This window comes from Pelodiscus sinensis, chromosome 25, assembly GCF_052426305.1.
Source record: "Pelodiscus sinensis isolate ZL-2025 chromosome 25, ASM5242630v1, whole genome shotgun sequence".
In the NCBI taxonomy this organism is placed as follows: domain Eukaryota; kingdom Metazoa; phylum Chordata; order Testudines; family Trionychidae; genus Pelodiscus; species Pelodiscus sinensis.
The window spans coordinates 9,413,304-9,426,398 of NC_143076.1; the positions used below are offsets into that span (position 1 = coordinate 9,413,304).

Consider the following 13,095-nt stretch of genomic DNA (forward strand, 5'->3'; position numbering starts at 1 on the left):
TGAGACTCCTGCTTTAGGAAGACCAAGTGACCTGAAGAAGAACAGTGTATGGCTCAAAAGCTTGTCTCTTTCACCAGCGGAAGCGGGTCCAATGAAAAAAAGTTTCCTCACCCACCTTGGCTCTTTAATATCCTGGGGCTAACACAGCTACACTGTATGTAACCTAGGTAGACATTAACATTTAATTTCATCCTAATTTAGTAAGTTCTGCTATCCTGTAGATGAACATGCTTAAATAACAGGGTGCTTGAAGCTAGTTTGACAGCAATAGTAGGCTTAGAGCTTTGAGAGTCATGTTAAAATCCATTTTATACAGGCCTAATTAGCGATGTCTTCAAGTTACTGTTCTGTGTCTGGTTAGGAGGTTTACGGAGCTTTCATGTTGTCTTCTGTGCATGTGCTTGTCAGGTCGCAACTGTCTTATCAGGAGGCCAAGTCTAAATGTAGTTTGGGTGCCCAACCAGGAAGATTTTGTTACAATGGCAAATTCCTTTGTTCCTTTTAATCTTATTTTGGGGACCACTCTTGTCCCATTTGTATAATTCTGGATATATCCTATCCCTTCCTGTATATTAAGGTGGGTTCAGTTAGTGTGTTTCTTGTTGCAGGCAGGCTGCTTTTGTCATTCTCTCCCAGTGCCATGTTAGTGTCCAGTAGTGGGAATTTGTCTCTCTTTGGAAAAGAAAGAATTCCCTGTTCTCCAAAGAGTTCCATTGTGACAGATTCACTGGCATACCAACTCCTCAATGAGTTTGGAGTCTTGGAGCTAAATAGCCACCTTGTTCAAGCCAATTAGCCACACTCAACTGGCCACATGTAGCTAGTGTGTTGAACACCACGGATTTGGAGTTTCTGTAAATGGTTTAGTGTTGCATTGTCCTGCTTTTCATTATTTTGACAGTCCTTGACACACACAGCCCAGCTGTTAAAGAAACTATCCACCTTCTGCCATATGTACGTACAGTGGCCTGAGATTCTACGGGTGGCCATTTATTTTTGAACAACTTTTTATATTTTCACAGTAACCTATAAATCTAATCCATTCTTTCATAGAAGTCAAAGCATAACTGATCTGTGCAGAATGATTTCAGCGAGTATTTAAATGTCTTATTGCTAAGTATTCAGCCATTTAATATCTTTTTTTCCCCTTTCCTTTTAGATTTGATTCCTCATTTCATTTCTGAGCCCCTCTCTACTATACAAAAGGCTGGTGGGCCTGTAAAGCTTCATTGCTCTGCTGATCCCTCCCCAGCTTTCATTTCATGGTTGTTTAACGGAGAGAGGTTGAACAGCAGGGTGGAGCAAGTGGAGGTGCAGCCAGGATCTTTGACAATCTTCTCTCTCAGCTCCTCAAATTCTGGTCACTATCAGTGCATCGCCAATTACAGTGCTGGTGCCATTGTGAGCAGGCCGGCCACAATATCCATAGGCTGTAAGTTATTTTCTACTTTTGTTCCTAACTCCATGACAAAAATTAGTTGCCATCAGTTAGTTGTATGAAATTGTTGTTTCTTCCATCTTCGAAGTGAAAGACACTTGACATATTTTGATCTTCAGAAAATTTATAGTGCAGCTTTTTGGGAAATATTTTGAGTTTTCAAAGAAAAACACTCGAACTTTCTTGGGAAAGCAGTGTTTTTAAAAATCACTGAGTATATATTTAATAGGGAGCCCATTAACACTTCAAAGATGATATAGAAAGATAAGCTCTGCCCCAAAGATTTGTGTATAATTTAAAATTGATGTAATAAGACTAAAGGCATGTCACTCTGTGTCACTGTAAATCCTAACTTGTCGGAGTCCGTATGAAGCAATGAATGCAGCTACAAGCACGACCAAGAGTTCTTTGTGATCAGAATAGCACCATGTTGAATTAGTGGGTTTTTGTCATCCAATTTACGTTCTTAGTCACTTTGACTTTACAGATTACATCTGTGCAGTGTCCTTTTACAGTAAGGCATAGATCTATGCTGGGGTGGGCAGTAAGTTTTGATGGGGGGCCACTCCGAGATTTTGTAAGTGATCAAGGGCCACACTTTGTTATGGAGAGGGTGTGGGGTCTGGGATGGAGGCTGGGTGCAGAAGGGAGCTCTGAGGCTCAAGAGAGGGTGTGGGGTTTGAGTGAAGAAGCGATTGTGATCTGAGGCAGGGGTGAGGGGGGTATGGGTGCAGGTGTGGATTTTGCCCTGGGGGAGGAGTGTAAGAGGGGGTGCAGGGTCTGGGAGGGAGTTGTGACCTGGGGAGAGAAGGTGCAGAAGGTTTGGATGATGATCTGGGGCAGGGAGGTGGGGGCCAGAGGCAGGCTCTGGCTGAGAGGTGCTTACCTAGATGGCTCCCACTAAGCAGCCCTGCAGTCCCAGGCTGCTCCCTGTGGCTCTCTGCTCTGAGCGCTGGGAGAGGCTTCATGAGCTGCCCCAGTCCTCAGCACAATTTCTTAGCTCTTGGCTGGTTTCCAGACAGTGGAGAAATTGTGCTGAGGGCAGGGGCAACGCATGAAGCCTCCTCCCCTCCCCCTGTGCCTAAAGCAGAGTGCCACAGGGAACAGCCAGCTGCTTAAAGTGGTGTGGGGCGGCTTCTATGCCAGAGGGTCCTGGCGGAGCAGCCTGCAGACTGGATATGACGGCATGTTGGGCTGGCTTGCCCAACCCTGATCTATGCCTTGCAAAGAGTCCTAGACCATTGTGATATTTGGAGCAACTCAGTTCATTACTGCTCTTATTCTACAGCTAATGTGCATGCAGCAGTTTCAGTGATTGTATGTGGAAGGCTGCATAGATGGGGGATAAATTGATCCAACTGTCATCCGCTCAACCACCCACTCAACCACCCACACAGCCTCACAACTGGCATACACAATAACCCCAAACACACAGAGCTTCTCATGGGAGGGCCCAGCCTTCATTGTTGCCACCTGCAGCAATTGCCTGGACCACCCAGACACACGTGAAAACTATGACCTACACAACATAGCATTCAGTAGAGACAATAATTTGAAGTGTCACTCTGAAGCCTTGAATTTTGGGTTAGGGTTAGGGTTAGCTTTTATTGGGAGGGGATGAGGCAAGAAGGGGAGAGTTGCAAGTAACCATGATCAAAAGGCTGGGTTCTATAGACATGGCGGAGGTGAATCTTAAGAGAAGGCAGGTAAGGTTAGTGGCTGTTCAGATTACATCCAAGAGGTTTTCCCACGTTTGAGGAACATTGTTGAAGGAAGCATGTAAAAGAGAAACTACTGGCATGGCTGGTAAAGGCTGAGGATGGTAGGGGTCAGCATGGTGTTACTAGTCACCACCAAGTGTGAATCTGTGGCTGGCTTTCTAAGCAAAGACACAATGTGGAATTAGCTGAGGGATTCCAAGGTGGGACTGATGGTTAGAGCCATGAGCCAAGAAGCTCACTTTAGTGGCAGTATTCTGAAGAGGTTGAAATGTAAAGTTGGCATCATTGGGAGAGCACTGAGGGTGTTGGGGATAATGCAATGGGTAGGTCAGATAGAGAGGGATAGAATTATATAAGGCCTTATGTTATGGACAAAAGCTTACACCTTACTTTGCAAGCTTTTCTCATGGGAAGCAGCAAAGGTTACCATCTTTCCAGGAAGAGCATGCTCTCCCTGTCTCCCCTTTCCCAGCAAAGCTTCCAGGTAGCAAACACCACACAAAAGAGGGAACCCTACCAAACTCCCTCTACCCCAAGTTAGTGCCCACAGAAAAGGTATTGTTGAACAGAGAAGAGGAAAAGGACAGAGATGCCAAAAGGATCAGTTAAGAGGTGGGAGTCAGTGCTCACGGGGAGTCAGCTTAAAAACCGACTTCCCACAAGCACCGGCTCCTGCCTGGCCCCCCTGCATGTAAATGCATAACCTCTGTACATTTCAGCAGTTACATGGTTACAAAAATAAACACATTTTAACATCCCTAATTGATAGCCAGAATGTTTTAAATGCCTTTCTTCTTGGTTGTCTTTCTATCTTTTCTTGTATATTCTCTCATCTCAATAATCTTTGCCTTGGTTGTTGATTTGTAAATTGCTTGATAATTAAAAGAAATGTGAAGTAGAGAGGTCATGGGCCGAACTCATAAGAAAAAGATTATGTACCATTGAAAACAGTTTCCTTGGAGTACAATTTGGCTGTTCTAAGAACTGTCTGAATTGGGCCTTTGTCTGCCAGGATTTGAGTAACCTCGTCTTAAGGATGCCCCGTCCATGGAGCATGTCCAGAATCCCTGTGAGAGGAGCATTTCTCACAGTTGAGAAGACTAAGTGTTTTGGCAAAGTGCTGACCCATAGCAACACCCCCTCCAGAGACCTGCAAGGGCAATCAGCATAGACAAACTTTACACGCTGTAAGCTTTGAACGTGGAAGCTAGCAGGAAAAGAGCAGCTTGTATACTTTACTGCGCTACACGAGGGTCTTAGGGTATGGCTCTAGTACAAGCTCCACAGCTGGAACTGTGGTGTAGATACTTGCTACAGCAGTGACAGGGATTTTCCCATTGCTGTAGTAAATCCACACTCTTGAGAGGTGCTGGCCAGGACAATAGAAGAATTCTTCTGTTGACCTAGCATTGTCTACACAAGGACTTAAATAGTCTGAATGATATCCTTTAGGGGGGTGAATTTTTCACACCCCCTGAGCAATAGCTAGTTTGAACTACCTTTTTAGGTGTAGAGTAGGCCTAACACAAACTGTTTATGGGGTTTTTAGCAACAATGTTGTTTAAAAACAATGTTGGGAGGTGCTATAACTTGTAGGTTGAGGTTTTATATTTAATTCCTATGGTACAGGCAGTGAATAGCCGATGTCTCATTCCACACTGATGTATTCATTGTCAAGTTATATTTCTCCATTATAATTAACTACTTTGTGTGTGAATAGAATTAACAAGTTTCCTGTTATCAGAGTACTATAAATTGCCTCCTGCATTAATTACTGGTAATTGACAGAAGTTGAGAGCCTCTCTTTTTCCTTATTTTTCATGAAATAGTTCTGTGAAACTTACAGGAAAGTTACATTTTCAGTTTTTTCATACTTCGCGTGAAAACTTTGCTCTTCCTATAGCACACATTCCTCTATCTTAGCTCTGGTATTGAGAACTACATGAAATGTCATACTTATTTACAGAGGAGTTCAGAGAGGCTATCAAAACATCATTCCGTTGGATCAAAATCTGCCATATTTGCAATTAGTGAATACTGTTTAGCCCTACGTCCTTCAAAATCTGCAGTCCCACTTACCTTTTGTAACATGTCTTTCAGATCTTGATGATTTTGATACTTCAGTGAAACACATAGTTACAGCAGAAGAAGGAAGTGCTGTTTTCATTGGCTGTAAGGTGCCAAAAAGTAACCCTAAAGCACAAGTTCGATTTCGAGTACGGGGAAAATGGCTAGAACAATCAACAGGTGAGAGATTTTATTAAGCTAGTAACTAGTATAAATGACCTACCTCAAAAATACTGGCTGATATATATGAGTGATGTCCTAAAAGTTGAAAACCTCATGAAATTCACATTAGATACGTCTGTCTTAGTAAAGATATACACGGTAAGAATGAATTTCTTTGTTGGCAAAGTTATTAGTTCTCAGTAGTGCACTTAATAGAATAGGGTGCTATATGAATTTACTAAAGAAATTTTAAAAACTGTTTCTTTGAAACTAATTTAAACATTAGCCTCTTTTTCCCTTCCTCAGATAACTACCTAATTCTTCCATCTGGAAATCTGCAGATTTTGAATGTCTCTTTAGAGGATAAAGGCTCCTATAAATGTGCAGCATACAACCCAGTCACTCGTGATCTCAAATTAGAACCCACTGGACATAAGCTCATAGTCAGCCGTGAGTATTTAAGCTCATAGTCAGCCGTGAGTATTTAACATACCTACCAGGGTGGCTTTAAAGGATAAAAGCTTTGAACTAAATTGATCAACCTTAAATTAGTATTTTAATATACTCTGCTAGATCGTAATGTCTCGCTATTCTGATGGTCAAGAGCTGGTCCTCTACTATATATAGAATATAGCTAGCAAATGTCTGCAGAATACTTTTCATCTTCAGTAACTGCCTTTGATTTTGTGGCTTTATGAAAAAAATCAACCTAAAAAGATTACTTCCATGAATATCTAGTAATATAAAAATGTCTGTGTCTATAAAGGTTTTTTTCCTGTTTGCATACATTTTTCATCAGTATGGTATATTGAAAGAAATAATCATCTACACATTATCAATGTCATGCCCTCTTCTAATAGTGAGTATTTCCTTGAAAACTTATCTAGTCTAATTGCAAAAGGAATAATTTGTTGTTGCTTCTGGTTTGTTCTCATAACATACATGGCAGTGATGAGAGCAGTGATGGAGAGCAGGAGCAGAGCAGAGTTTAGAGTAGAGGCATGGTGGCTGTGTACTGCTTTCTGAGAAATGTAGGCTCGGATGCCAAAAGACTTCTGCTCTTCGCTCCTGGAAGGGGGGTGCCCAATGTCCAATAAGCGCCACTTCCAACTGATTTGAGGGGAGGGGGGAAGGAGGTTGGGTTAATGTAAGTGAGCCTCATCATGCTGTACTCAGATGTAAGGAAAATTGGCCGCAAAGTGAGTGAGTACATTTGGTAACACAACGGACATCAGGGCTTTGAAAAAACGGTGAAGGAGCCACTAGAGCAGGCATGACAAACTCAAAGCCTACTGAGGACCGCACAGATAAAAACTGATAGCTTTCAGGGCCACAAGGCCACCTAGAGTTCCCAGATGGTTTGTTGAAAAGAAAAAAGAAAAAGCATGTTAAGTGCCAGGCAGAGGCACTAATACCGGACACCTGGCAACCCTAGGGCCACCAAAGAAAATGTACTTTGTCGGAAAGTTGTAGTCATTGATTATTATAGATTGGTTTAGGGGTATTTTATAATATTACAATAATTTGATGTGTAAAATTATTTGCTCATATTAAATAATTTTAAAATTAATTTTACATAATTTTTAATTTAAATATAAATGTACGGTGCTTAAATTTTGTATATGATACCTAGCTTGTTTTGTTGAAATAAAAACAAGTATAGACCATGGTTAATCAAATAGAACAGGCTTCTGTGAAAATTTCAGATACTTTGTAAGTTTGAGATTTTGCATAAAGATATAATTATTCATGCAATTGCAAAAAAAAAAGCACATTTTATTGATACAAAATTAATATACATTTTGTGATTTTTTTACTTGGGAATCAATAAACAAACAAAATATTAACAAAATATCCTCTTCCTCTCCCCCCGAGCCAGGCCCTCCCATACGTCCGTTCTAACCCAATCCCCCTCTGCTCCCCCAGAGCCAGGCCCCCGCAACCTAATACCTCCTCCCTCCACCAGAGCCAGGCACTCCCAGCCTCCCCCCTCCTGCAGAGCCATGCACAGTCAGCCCTGTCCCTTCCCCCCAACCTAATACCTGGGTCCTGGAGTTGATGTTGCCGCCTGAGGCACTGGGGTGGCGTGAGCACAGCGGCCAGCTGCGAGTACCTGCTGGAGAGCCCAGCGCAGAGTGCCCAGCCGGCCATGAGCGCGTGCACAGAGCGGCCCGGCCTGCCGTGAGCAGATGCTGTTGCGCAGAGCAGCCCAGCCGGCTGTAAGCAGGCACTCGGTTGGTTATGAGTTCTGAGCAGCCGCACCAGCGGATCGCACTTCATTCTTTTATAAAAATGTTCTGGCGGGACACACTAAATTTCGATCAGGCCGCATGCAGCCTGCCAAACGCCAGTTTGACATGCCTGCACTAGCGGGAAAAGTATTTAATTATTCAATTTTAAAATTGAATCACCAAAGAGTTTTATCTTTTGTGTGTCTCTTTACTCTACTTCCAGGCACTTCTGCAGAAAGCTTCCACGTTCTTCATCCCACCATGTCTCTGGCTTTAGCAGTGCCTAAGCACAGCCCCCTCACTCTAGAATGTGTTGTTAGTGGAATGCCTGCATCTCATGTCCACTGGTTTAAGGATGGCCAGGATGCACTGACTGGAAGCAAGTGGAGGCTGCTGCACTCCCATCTTGTGACAGATAGACTTGATGCATTGGATGCTGGAAACTATTCCTGTGTGGTGGCAAATGAGTCTGAGGTAGTGAGATACCTAAATTACACAGTAACTGTACTCGGTAAGGAACTGATTTGTTTTTTATTTGCACATTTTATGTGAAAGACTCTTTCTGTTTTTGTTGTCTTAGCTGAAAAAGCTACTACATAAGGGCTGATGCATTTTAAAATGTTTCATTAAATAATTAAGATACATACTTCATAAGCATATCTTATGATCTCTTCCTTTTTGTCTTCCTCTTCCCAAATCTTTTGTCCTCATTATCGTTTAATCTGTTTTGAATTGTAAACTCCTCTGGAGAAAACCATTAATCTGTTTGTCTGCAAACATGCTGTGCACACCTTTAGTACCTGATGAATCCTGTACCAAAGTAGGATGCTTGTCCTTTCCCCATTCATGGTAATTAAACAAAAATTATCTGTGAGGAGTGAGCATTCTAAAACCCATCCCTACCACTGGCCATCAGGCTGCTGCTGTGCTTCTGTAATTCACTGCTTTTCCATTTTTATTTTATTGCAATTCTTTCTGGGCACTGCCTAGCTTAAGATAGAATCAGTCTTGCCGCATCCTTAAATCATATTGGAACATTCTTACTATTGCCGAAAACAGAAAGTAGCTAAGGATTATCCTAATTCTCATCTCCTCAGGAATAACACACTATTCTATACTTTCTGAGAGTGAAATAGAATTCTAACAGGGCTACAGTCTGGACTTGCTTGTTAATGAACAATGTACATCTTGTTGCAAGTTTTCTGTTTTTCATAGACATTAATTTGTAAATAAAAAATCAGTGTTTGCTTCTTCAAGCTACCTGGAATTCTGTATGGGATTTTCAAAACTGTCCAGTGATTGCTTGTCTGCTTCCCTTGATGTCAATGGGAGCCTTATTGCTGTTCGTGGTGAATATGGTAGGGCTTAGATGTGTGTGTATTCTGACCAAACAATCTGAAAGGTTTGAAAAAGTTTTTCATGAAGTAGAGATGCTGAAACAGTAAGTAGTTTTGTCAAAGACTGTTAACTTTTATAGTGTAAGCATGACTTATCTGAAAATGACTTAGAACCAAGTGTTCATCTTTCACTGAGCTTGAGGTGTCTAAGCTTGGCTTCCGTATTTGTGATAAGTTTGTAAAATTTTCTGTTGTTAAATGTGGTCTAGTAACTCATTTCTGCATGATTCCTGAAAGTTTCACATTGCATTTGTTTTGTAGAATCTGCCTCAATTTCTAAAGGACTGCAGAGTCAAACGGTGGCTGTGGGTGCAACTATACATTTCTCATGTGACATACATGGAAACCCATCTCCTAATCTTACCTGGTTCCATAATGCAACTCCTGTCCACCTTTCTGCACGACATCTGGTGACAGGAAACAGGCTGAGAATCAGTGGCATTACTAAGGAGGATTCTGGGTTGTACCAGTGTGTAGCGAACAATGGAATTGGTTTCACACAGTCCATTGGGAGACTTCGAGTCCAGACAGGTATAGAACACTTAACTGTCCAAAAATTTAAACTAAAACCTTTGTTTTTTTAACACGTTTTAGTTTTCTTGCCAAAAGGTTTGGTTTATGTATAGACTAAGTCCATTTCTGACCACAGTCAGCAGCAAATTGTACAATTTATTGACCACTTGTTAAAGTATTTCATGGTGGAATGGGAGATGTAAACCAAGATCCTTAGTTCAAGGTTCCAGAATTTAAAAGAAGGCAAATAAAATCTTGCTTCAAATATACTTATTCCTGTTTGTCTCCTAGGCTGTGTTTGCCTTTATAAAATTTTAGCTATGTTTGATAGAAGGATTATTTGGAGAGCTGGAGGTATTTGGTGAATCAGTTTATATTGATTGTTGAATTTTTAAACCTAAATCTAAAGGTTAAATCCAACAGTAACTAAACATATTGAGTCTCTTATAATTAACTCCATTGTCTTAAATTATCTGAGTTCTATTGGAATTTCTTTCTAACTGGGGAATTCCAGACTCAAGGCTTGATATCTTTGTTCTTGCACACTCCACATGCAGATTGAAGGTTAATAGTGCATCTGCCTTCTCTGAACAAAAGTGTCAATAATAGCAATGACTTTCAGCCCCTTGTTCCCTTAGAGCAATGGATTGGAGAATTATTTCCAACCAGAAAACTAAAGAACTCTATAATGGCAAATATTTGAATGTGTTCATTTTTATAATCATATTAACAGCTCATCTGTGCATTAGACAACCGATTCCACAGCACAGTGAATTAATTTTGTGTATTAATTTGTTTTTAACAGGCAAAGGCTCTAAGCCAGTTATAGTTTCTTCACCAGCCAGTGCCAATGTGGTCAATGGTGGTGATGTTACATTGTCATGCAATGCCACTGGATTACCTGTTCCTGTCATCCGTTGGTACAACAGCCGGGGACTTATTACCAGCCACCTTTCTCAGGTCCTTCATTCAAAACCGCGAAAATCTCCAGAAACAAGAAGAGGCAGCACCATTTTAGAACCCATCTACTTCACCATGTCTCGAGCTGGATCAAGCTCCCTGTACATTCAGGCAATTACTCCAGAGTATGCTGGGAAATACTCTTGTGAAGCAATAAATGAACACGGCTCAGCACTGTCAGAAGCATTTCTTACCGTTGGTAAGCTAGCGCCAGCATTTCCATGAGCCTTTTTATGTTGAGCGCTGCCAGTAATCTGGCATGTTCCTTATGTGGTGAAATAGCTCTTTAGTATCAAGAGGGGCAGTTTATCAACATCTGAATTAGACATGGTCTGTTTCATTGCTTATTGAAATGAGTTGGCCAAGTTTCTAGTGAGCAGATACCTTGTTTTTGGCCATCTCACCTGAGACTAAAGTGTATACTAGCATCTCAACGCCTCTGTGTGTTTCTCAGTATCGTGGCACATCAGTGTGTGGGGAAACCCCATTCTGGAGTCGGAGGATTTAGTTCTCCAATTTGACCCAATAAGGGACTTTTCACAAATATTAAACTCACTTTAAAATCTCTCCCTCTACAAGCTTTAAAAAAGTATGTTTGCAATGCCCTGCTAAGGTGATATGTAGTTGCTCCAGATTTCGGCTATAAATGCAGGTTGAACCTCTAGTCCAGCAACATCCATGGTCCAGTATGATGTTTGTTAGTCAGATGTCCACTTGTCATAGGTGTGGCCAAGTTTTCTGCAGTCCCATAGTTTGTTTGCTGCCACCAGTCCTGGCTCTTGGTGTTCTCTGCTGTTGTTTAGCTCTAATTTTGCCTTAAATGTCCTCTAACAGCCCAGTAAGCAGTGGAAGTGTTGTTAATGCTGCTAGACAATATTAACCTCTCGTGGTTCCACAAATACTTGGGTTTGGCACTGGTCAGGTCCTGAGGCTACAGACTAGAGAGATTCAACCTGTGCTATGGTTCAGGAGTGCTTCCCAAGTCACTATGGAATTGATACCCAGCAAAGTCAATGTGTGAGGTCAAGTAGGGGAATCCCCAGCAGTTCTCGGTAGTGTGAGTGCATGCACCACACCGCCATGACGTTGGGAGAGGAGAGATGTAGAAATAGACAATATAAAAGGCTCCATCTCTCAAAGAAAATACTCAATGTTCTCTCTTCCAGAAGTTGCTGCTAGAGGGAGATTGTTCTTAAACTGAAAGCACAAATTGTTCTTAAACTGAAGGCACAATATAAACAAATTTATTTGTATTATTTCATGGTGTATTCAAGATCACATACATCAAAATGTGTTTTTTTAAATTACTCTATCAAGAACAAGGTCAAAATTTTAAAAAGCACCCACATGATTTGGGCTTTTGTTCATTTTCAACAGAGACTTGCACTTAGAAGCCTAAGTTTTACTGAAAATCAGTGGGATTTAGGCTTCTAATTGCTTTTTAAAATGGGACTTAAGAGCCTAAGTCCTGTAGGTAGTTTTGAAATATTTACCCTTGGTCTTGGTGTTCAATCATCAAAACACAGCCTAGAGAAAATAGAAAACCTAATTAAAATTTGCTGAGCCAGAAAGCAAGTTAAACTCTATACCTATTTTTTCAAAAATAAAGCTAGAGAAGATCTTGAAAGCATAAAACAACATTAACTTATTTTAATTGCCTAATTTTTAAATACAGTGAAACCTTTATCTGGCACTGTTAACCAGAAAACTTTGTTAACCAGCATTGCCCCCAGCCACAATACTGTCACATCTTCAGGTGCACAGGCCTGGCTTGGTTTACCATGATTGGCTTAACAATTTTTTATTTAAGTAGTACTAATCATCTTTAACTCAAAATAGAAATGTGAGACCACCTGCCTCACGCTACAAAACTACCAATATTGAAAACTTGAGTTTTACTATTATTGTCCATTGGTTTTTCCTAGATTGATGGGACCCTCAGATAACCAGAATTTCTTCTTTGAGTGGTGGCTCATGTGCATTCGAATTAGGTGTGCGTGCGCCGTGTGCATGGTTCCCAGAGTGTTTTTCCCCAGCAGTACCCGTCGGGCCAGCAGGTCACCCCCTGGAGTGGCGCCACATTAATATCGCATAAGTTTCCCCTTCCGGCCCTCCCCCTCCTCAGTTCCTTCTTACCGCCCATGAGGGTTGTTGGAGCTTCTCTTGTTGACTTGTTAATCCAGCGATCAGAGTTCTTTGAAGTGTGAATAGTTCTTTAGTCTTAGTTTGCATTTAGTAGTATAGTTAGCACTTAGGTAGTTTGAGTGTTCTCTCCCCTTCGTGGGTGGGCATGCCAGGCCTGCACGGTTTCAAACCCTGTGCGTCCTGTGCTAAACCGATGCCATGTGGAGACCCCCATGACTCTTGCTTAAAGTGCTAGGGGGGACACCCACTTGACAGACTCCTGTAAAATCTGCAGAAGCTTTAAGCCAAGAACCAAAAGGGAGAGAGATTCCCGCTTAAAACCCATTTGAATGGAGTCGGTGCTTCAGCCGGCACCAGAGAAGGAAGGTGCGGTCCACACTGCACTGGCATCAGTGCAGGAAACCCAACCGGGACCTTTCCGACCAAGGCACTGATCCCAGTCTCTGGTGCCGAAGAAGAGG

The 13,095-nt window shown here is 41.7% G+C and overlaps 1 protein-coding gene across 3 annotated transcripts in view; it reads left to right on the top strand.

The window, feature by feature from the left end:
- Positions 1 to 13,095, top strand: part of CDON (cell adhesion associated, oncogene regulated) — a 99,975-nt gene that overhangs the window by 47,870 nt on the left and 39,010 nt on the right. For 2 of the 3 annotated variants that reach the window (XM_075909599.2, XM_006122311.5), the window contains exons 3-8: positions 1,160 to 1,432; positions 5,260 to 5,406; positions 5,695 to 5,838; positions 7,843 to 8,130; positions 9,278 to 9,547; positions 10,335 to 10,688. In XM_075909599.2, coding sequence (XP_075765714.2) covers positions 1,160 to 1,432; positions 5,260 to 5,406; positions 5,695 to 5,838; positions 7,843 to 8,130; positions 9,278 to 9,547; positions 10,335 to 10,688 — 1,476 coding nt within the window. The remainder of the gene's footprint in view (positions 1 to 1,159; positions 1,433 to 5,259; positions 5,407 to 5,694; positions 5,839 to 7,842; positions 8,131 to 9,277; positions 9,548 to 10,334; positions 10,689 to 13,095) is intronic. The other variant, XM_075909600.2, reaches the window with a different exon arrangement.